The sequence below is a fragment of the Cervus elaphus genome, chromosome 29 (assembly GCF_910594005.1).
Source record: "Cervus elaphus chromosome 29, mCerEla1.1, whole genome shotgun sequence".
Classification (NCBI taxonomy): Eukaryota; Metazoa; Chordata; class Mammalia; order Artiodactyla; family Cervidae; genus Cervus; species Cervus elaphus.
This window is the reverse complement of record NC_057843.1, coordinates 58,093,366-58,102,079: the sequence shown is the minus strand read 5'-3', so window position 1 is coordinate 58,102,079 and position 8,714 is coordinate 58,093,366. Positions and strand designations below refer to the sequence as shown.

General features: G+C 37.1%; 1 protein-coding gene across 4 annotated transcripts in view; it reads right to left on the bottom strand.

The window, feature by feature from the left end:
• Positions 1-438: 438 nt before the first annotated feature.
• The window catches only part of MELK (maternal embryonic leucine zipper kinase), a 72,599-nt gene continuing 64,323 nt past the window's right edge, over positions 439-8,714 (bottom strand). For all 4 annotated transcript variants that reach the window (XM_043891222.1, XM_043891223.1, XM_043891225.1 and 1 more), the window contains 2 exons: positions 5,802-5,905; positions 439-964 (listed from right to left, as the gene is read on the bottom strand). In XM_043891222.1, the coding sequence (XP_043747157.1) occupies positions 787-964; positions 5,802-5,905 (282 nt within the window). In that variant the 3' untranslated portion in view covers positions 439-786. The remainder of the gene's footprint in view (positions 965-5,801; positions 5,906-8,714) is intronic.

The following is an 8,714-nucleotide window of genomic DNA, read 5'->3' as shown; positions in this document are numbered from 1 at the left end:
GTTTAACTCGTAAAATCCATACAAATATAACTTTAGCGCTGACCTTTAGAGACCAGTAAAATGAAATAAAAAGACAAATTTGAGGCCAATCTTGAGACTTATGGAAAATTACTATAAAGTAACATTTCATTGGGGTTCATAGTTCAGATACTTATCATTGTTGACTGAACACACTTACTGAAGTCAACACTCTTTTATTCAACATATTAAATGTGTTGTTTAACTCTGGTAACCACAGCTGTGACTTAGTTAACGATCTCAATAAATCCTACTTAAATCAGAGACAGGAAAAAATTATGCAAATGAATTCTTATCTGTTTTTCTGCCCAAGGCATATTTGATAACAGATAAAACATACTCCAAATAGTCTCTATTTAATAGTCAAGAAGCCATTTGAGGTTTTATTTGGATCAAAATCAAAGAAGAGGAGAAGCCTGCTATGTTCACAAATGATTTTATTTCAGAAAGAAATTACACATTAAAAAGAAGACATAGTTAAGAGCTTACATTCATGTATGAAAGTGACTCTAAGAAAGTAAACAGTTATTAATATATAAAGCGCATGATTTAAAAAGACAGTAATAGATAATGACAGACGGGCTTGCCTTAGGTTCACCCACAAAATAGTATCTTCTGTCTAAAAACAAAGATATTGGTCTTTGAGACAGCTCTTTAGACATGAGTTTGTACTTCCAGTGGACTTGAAAAATCAAACCAGTCACACCAGGCTCCACATAGGCTGTATCACACCCACACTCATCAAGCAGGAAGGAGACCATCCATCAATTAAACCTTGCAGCTAGACAGGATGTCTTCCACTAATCTCTTGTAGACCCAGGCATCACCCTTAAGCCGCTGCCTCCGGATGCCCACCACGTCAGGTTTCTGAAGCTGGCACACTTCTAGCTCAAACTGCATCGTCACTTTGCCAAAATCCGACTGTGTTTGACACTTCAGTGTATAGCTGTGAAAAACAAGATAAGGAGCCAGTTAGCAGGAGGATCATGAATATTCTGTATAATACAAGAGATTTCTAAGCCTCTAGGAGGCCAGTGGGGAAAATGAACCATGATTTCATATTAAGCAATGTAGTACTGCTTAGAGTTTCCAGATGACCTAGCTATGCATTAGTGATGGAGTATGACTAGTGTTTTCCCAAAAGCCGAACCAGAATCTTTAAAAAAAAAAAAAAAAAAAAAGCTGAAAAGGCTTATATCAGAATTCTCCCTCGCTCCAAATAAAGTGCTTTATTCATAGCTACACAAGCCATTTATGCTTAAGAAATCTTTTGGCATCCTTTATGCAACTCTCAATGGTAACCTGTAAACGTTAGGCCATTTCCACAATGCTGACAACAAAAGAAAGCAGAGGGAATATGAAGAATATTTTATTTTGTGCACTTCATCAGAAACTTCTGTCTTTCATACAAATTAAGCTGAAGCCACCAACTGGTTAGTAAGAAACACGTTTTTGAGGTTTTTCTAATAGTGAAGCGAAAGTCGTTCAGTTGTGTCCCACTCTTTGCAACCCCATGGACTATACAGTCCATGGAATTCTCCAGGCCAGAATACTGGAGTGCGTAGCCTTTCCCTTCTCCAGGGGACCTTCCCAACCCAGGGATCAAACCCAGGTCTCCCACTTTGCAGGCAGATTCTTTACCAGCTGAGCCACAAGGGAAGCCCTATTTTCTAATAGTAATAAGAGGTTATGATCATTACAACACTTTAGGGCAGAGTTATAAAATATATCGCTCTTTTTCTTACTTGCGTCCTTTGGGGCTTGATCTATTAAAAATAAGCAGTTGATACCAGAAATGCCATAAGGTATACCCTGCAGTTAAGGTTCCTGATGGGAAGAGGAAGCACAGAGCGATGTAGTCACATCAAAGATAAAAAGTGATTCTTCCTCATTGGAAAAAGACAGTAATGGAATATAACAGAGACTAGTGACACCACACCACTGAAAAGTTCGTTATTCTGTTTTGTCACAAAGAAAGTAAAAACAGGTAAGACAAAAAGAAAAATAAGGGATCAAGGCAGACCTTTGGGTGGATCAGGAAGTTCAAGGAACAGATTATTGGTTAGTAGCCAGTTAATGATCTGACAGATTATATGCTAAAGGAAAAATAATTGAAAGCTTTCTCATATAGATGCAGTGAGAGGTTCTGCAACTGTGAATAAACCCCAAGCATGAAGAGCAAGTCAGGGTTAGATGTGTTCTAATGACATCTGAAGAAGAAAGCCAGGGTTCACATAAGGAGTGCTTGCCAACACTTAAGAGATAATGAAAAGTAAAATTACTGTTGCAAAAGATTCTTTCTTAAAATCTCTCTACTGACTGTTCCATTTAAATATTTTTGTTAATTTATTAGTGGCTCTTCTTTGTCCTTGTTCAGTCACTAAGTCAAGTCCACCTCTTTGCAACCTTGGGCTATAGCACACCAGGTTTCCCTGTCCATCACTATCTCCCAGAGTTTGCTAAAATTCATGTCCATTGAGTCAGTGATGCCATCCAACCATCTCATCCTCTGTTGCCCCCTTCTCCTTTTGCCTTCAATCTTTCCCAGCACTGGGGACTTTTCCAATAGTCAGTTCTTCGCATCAGGTAGCCGAAGTATTGGAGCTTCAGCATCAGTTCTTCCAATGAATATTCAGGGTTGATTTCCTTTAGGATTGACTGGTTTGATCTCCTTGCAGCCCAAGGGACTCTCAAGAGTCTTCTCTAGCACCACAATTCGAATGCATCAATTCTTTGGCACCCAGCCTTCTTTATGGTCCAATTCTCACATCTGTACATGACTACTGGAAAAACCATAGCTCTGACTATACAGACCTCTGTTGGCAAAGTGATATCTCGGCTTTTTAATACGCTGTCTAGGTTTATCATGGCTTTCCTTCCAAGGAGCAAGAGTCTTTTAATTTCATGGTGGCAGTCATGTCCACAGTGATTCTGGAGCTCAAGAATAAAATCTGTCACTGTTTCCATTTTTTTCCCCCTTCTATTTGCCATGAAGTGATGGGACTGGACGCCATGATTTTAGTATTCTGAATGCTGAGTTTTAAGTCAGTTTTTTCATCCTTCTAGTTTATTGCTTTCATTCTTCTATTAGTGCTTTAATAATGCAATTTTAGAGAGACATAACTAAGTGGAAATGTTTAGAAATATGAACATCTTAAGTAACCAGAAGAGTTCTGGCTGTCCAAACCATGAGATCATGACCCAGGAGGTTTTGATGGCAGTTCATTCAACAGTGGGAAAGAGAGAAAGTGACATATTTTCTAAAGTACTGAAAACCAATCCTATCACATAGACATCATAAAGAGGAGTGTGTGTAAAACCCTAAAGACTCTACCAGAAAATTACTACAGCAAATCAACGAATATAGTAAAGTTGCAGGATATAAAGTTAACACGCAGAAACCCCTTGCATTCCTATACACTAACAATGAGAAAACAGAAAGAAATTAAGGAAACAATACCATTCAACATTGCAACAAAAAGAATAAAATACTTAGGAATATATCTACCTAAAGAAACAAAAGACCTATACATAGAAAACTATAAAACACTGATGAAAGAAATCAAAGAGGACACAAACAGATGGAGAAACATACCGTGTTCATGGATTGGAAGAATCAATATTGTCAAAATGGCTATACTACCCAAAGCAATCTATAGATTCAATGCAATCCCTATCAAGCTACCAACGGTATTTTTCACAGAACTAGAACAAATAATTTCACAATTTGTATGGAAATACAAAAAACCTCGAATAGCCAAAGTAATTTTGAGAAAGAAGAATGGAACTGGACGAATCAACCTGCCTGACTTCAGACTATACTACAAAGCCACAGTCATCAAGACAGTATGGTACTGGCACAAAGACAGAAATATAGACCAATGGAACAGAATAGAAAGCCCAGAGATAAACCCACGAAGCTATGGACACCTTATCTCCGACAAAGGAGGCAAGAATATACAATGGAAAAAAGACAACCTCTTTAACAAGTGGTGCTGGGAAAACTGGTCAACCACTTGTAAAAGAATGAAACTAGAACACTTTCTAACACCATACACAAAAATAAACTCAAAATGGATTAAAGATCTAAATGTAAGACCAGAAACTATAAAACTCCTAGAGGAGAACATAGGCAAAACACTCTCCGACATAAATCACAGCAGGATCCTCTATGACCCACCTCCCAAAATATTGGAAATAAAAGCAAAAATAAACAAATGGGACCTAACTAAACTTAAAAGCTTTTGCACAACAAAGGAAACTATAAGCAAGGTGAAAAGACAGCCCTCAGATTGGGAGAAAATAATACCAAATGAAGCAACAAAGGATTAATCTCAAAAATATACAAGCAACTCCTGCAGCTCAATTCCAGAAAAATAAATGACCCAATCGAAAAATGGGCCAAAGATCTAAACAGACATTTCTCCAAAGAAGACATACAGATGGCTAACAAACACATGAAAAGATGCTCAACATCACTCATTATCAGAGAAATGCAAATCAAAACCACAGTGAGGTATCATTACACGCCAGTCAGGATGGCTGCTATCCAAAAGTCTACAAGCAATAAATGCTGGAGAGGGTGTGGAGAAAAGGGAACCCTCTTACACTGGTGGGAATGCAAACTAGTACAGCCGCTATGGAGAACAGTGTGGAGATTTCTTAAAAACCTGGAATTAGAACTGCCATATGACCCAGCAATCCCACTCCTGGGCATACATACCAAGGAAACCAGATCTGAAAGAGACACCTGCACCCCAATGTTCATCGCAGCACTGTTTATAATAGCCAGGACATGGAAGCAACCTAGATGCTCATCAGCAGACGAATGGATAAGGAAGCTGTGGTACATATACACCATGGAATATTACTCAGCCATTAAAAAGAATTCATTTGAATCAGTTCTAATGAGATGGATGAAGCTGGAGCCCATTATACAGAGTGAAGTAAGCCAGAAAGATAAAGACCAATACAGTATACTAACGCATATATATGGAATTTAGAAAGATGGTAATGATAACCCTATATGCAAAACAGAAAAAGAGACACAGATGTACAGAACAGAATTTTGGACTCTGTGGGAGAAGACAAGGGTGGGATGTTTCGAGAGAACAGCATCGAAATGTGTATATTATCTAGGGTGAAACAGATCACCAGCCCAGGTTGGATGCATGAGACAAGTGCTCGGGCCTGGTGCACTGGGAAGACCCAGAGGAATCGGGTGGAGAGGGAGGTGGGAGGGGGGATCGGGATGGGGAATACATGTAAATCCATAGCTGATTCATGTCAATGTATGACAAAAACCACTACAATATTGTAAAGTAATTAGCCTCCAACTAATAAAAATAAATGGGAAAAAAAAAAAGAGGAGTGTGTGTGTGTGCACATGTGTGTGTGTGTGTGTGTGTGTGTGTATATATATATATATCACCTTGATTTGTTTGAGGTATCTCATAAATTTAGATTACAACTTATAAATATTATTGTTAAGCAGAACATTAAAGAAAAATAGAAGATGCAAAAGAAAACTGGAAGAAATTCAGATTTTTCTATTTTGAAAAGTCTAAGTTTGAACATGGTGACAATATGGTCACTTAAAAAACTTCTAAAGTCCATATAAAACAAAAGAGAATAAATTATTAACACAGACACTATCAAAAAAGCTTTTTTGGAAAAAATGAGATGGAAGAAATACATATTTTTAATAAGGGGAGAGGGGACTCAAACTATATTTTCTCAGAGTTCAAAAGACATCAAGTAATAGATGCAAACATGCTTCTTACCCCTTCTGGACAAAGTCAACGTGCTTCTTTGGAAGAACAGACATTATTTCATTCAAGAGTTGATCTGGATTCACTAATCTGGTTGTAGTCACATTATAGTGAGGCTTAAAAAAGAAAAAGGAAGGGTGAGAAGTAAATCCTTACATCAACACAAAGACCATCCTATCTGATTTAGAGATCCCAAACTCCTCAGTATAGTACCATTTCAATGGAAGTATTTCAAGACAAACAGAATTTACAACCAACTCTCAGTACGTTGGACTGAGATGGTATTGGGAGAGCCTAGAGAAATCATGTTTATTAGTAATAACCTCCATATCATTATTTTTATACTTGCATCTTCCTCTCCTACCAGCTTTTTAAATAAGTAAATAAATATTAAATAATGTCTATCTCTCTGAGCTCTGCCTATTTCCCCCTTCCTACACTGTGATAGAGTCCTGCAGTATAAACTGTGAGAAAACAAATGCCCTAGAAAATTTCACTTGTATATAGTTGGATGTGTTTCCTTAATTCTTTCTTGATTACTTAAGGAATTTTATAGAATCCCAGGAGCTGATTCTATGACAATTCCATGAAGGAATGAATATAACAGGTTTTTCTCATTCACTCACAGCATATTTCTCAGAAATAATTTCATTCCTAATTGGTAACTGTCCATCCATTCATTCAACAACTATTTATTGAAGGCTTACTAGGTGCCAGGCACTGTTTTAAAAGGTCCCAGAGACAAGAATCCCTGCCTTCCTAGTACTACCTTTACTGTCAAACAAAATTATACCTTCTGTGTCTTTAAGATTTAAGTTCTTTTCATAAATAACAAAATGCTGAGGTGGAAAAGACCCCACTACCTTACTTTTCAAATGAAGAACCTATGACCCAAAGAAGAAATACAAGTTTCTTAAGATGGGGTTTCCCAAAATGTGATAAAAAATTATAACTGGACTTATACCTGTAAGTGGTACATGTATACTCTTTTTGGGTCACACTGCATAGCATGCGGGATCTTAGTTCCCTGACAAGAGGCCAAGCCTGTACCCAGCGCAGCAGAAGTATGGGGCCTGAACCACTAGACCACCAGGGAAGTCCCCAGATAAACATTTTTATGTATTTGTTCCAATCTGATTTAGAAAAATATAATTAGCAAAAACTAATAATATATGGTTTCCTTTTAAATAAATACAAGCTTTTAAAAAGTTAGTCATCTTGATTGTGGTGGTTTCACAAGTACATTGTGTATGCCAAAGTATATGAATTTTACATTTTTAATATATGCAGATCATTGCATGTCATTTTATACCTCTAAATCTATTTTAATTCTGCATCACATAATGCTTACTTTGGCAGCACATATACTAAAATGCATCATATAAAGTATCAGAAAAATAACAGTGCAGATTATACACTGATATGCCAATATAAAGGTGAGTGTCAAATGACTGGCATTCAGGAACCTCAGTTTCAGGTTATAAAAGGAACAAGAGGCACAGCTGGGACAAGCTCCTCTGTCTCTTGGCTTCCAACTCAGGACTTTTTTCACCAAATTAACTCGGTCTTTTCAAGATAATAACAAACTACACACTTTCAAATCACAATTCAAGTGATTCTTTTTGTAAAATAAAGAAGTGATCTTATTTTATCTATTTAAAATTCAGATTTGTAAAGACTGCTTTCTAAAAGAGGGCTTAACTACATACGGTTTGCTATCTTAAAAAACTAAGGTGTTCTTCATACCATCTTTTACCTTTTTTTTGCCCCATCTCACAAGCTTGTGGGATCTTAGTTCTCCAAGGGAGCAAACCTATGTTCCCTGCAGTGGGAGCACTGGACCACCAGGAAAATCCCTTTGTACCATCCTTTTAATTTTCTGTAGTTTATAATTTTTAACTTAACAACCAGGTGGAAAAATGAGGCTAATCTCCTAAAGCAAGTCCTTCAGTTCTGAAAATCTTTAAACATTAGAAAGAGTTAAAGATCCAAAGTTATATAAAGTTTTAGAAGCTCAGCATGTGCTAATTAGAACTGTGATTCTGCTACACTGGGGTTAAAATGCTCAACACTGACAAAAACAACAATACTTGACACTGGAACACCTTATATCAATAAAGCATTTCATATGCAATGTAGCATTTCATACAGTCTTGTTTACATATCCCAGCTCTGTGAAGCTGCCAGAGTAGACATTCTCTCCAGTTTTTACAAATAAAGACATTGAGAAAGTCAGAGATCAAATGACTTAACCAAGCTACACTGTATGAAGCTGAGGCTGCAACCCAGGCTTCTCATTCCTATCTTGTCACTTTTCTCCTACATTCTGGAAGCACTGGGAAATGCCTAGAAAACCAACTAATACCACAGCAGTTCCTACTGAAAAATGCATTCAAGTTCCAAACAGTTTACATAGATGAATGAACATTTCAAGGATGTTATCCATTAGTATTTGATAACTGCTTAGCATCTCAATAACATATATAATTGGACAAGTTTCCTTAATCTTCTTTATTTACTATTCTCATAGAAATGACATATGATCTTCATAATCCCAGTGTCAGGGTTTGAAATACCTCACAACTGTCTCCAACTAGAGAAATCTCAGAATAAAAGGATAAAATATGCCTAATAAACAGTCATATGAAACATAAAACTACAGTGAATTATGTAAGTTCTACAAGGTAACAGACACTAATGGAGAAGTCCTATCTTCTCTCACTTTAAGACAGAACATAAATGGGATCTCAGAACATTCTCCCCTGAGGCACCCAGCCTCCCTTCTGGGCCTGTTGCTATTCTCCTCACACACACCACACTCAAAGTTCAAATTAACTTCCCCTGCGTTCAAATATTTTGTGAGGGCCTACAAACACACCCATGTGTCAGGGACTCTTCTGTGTACCAGAAACAGGACAACTTAGC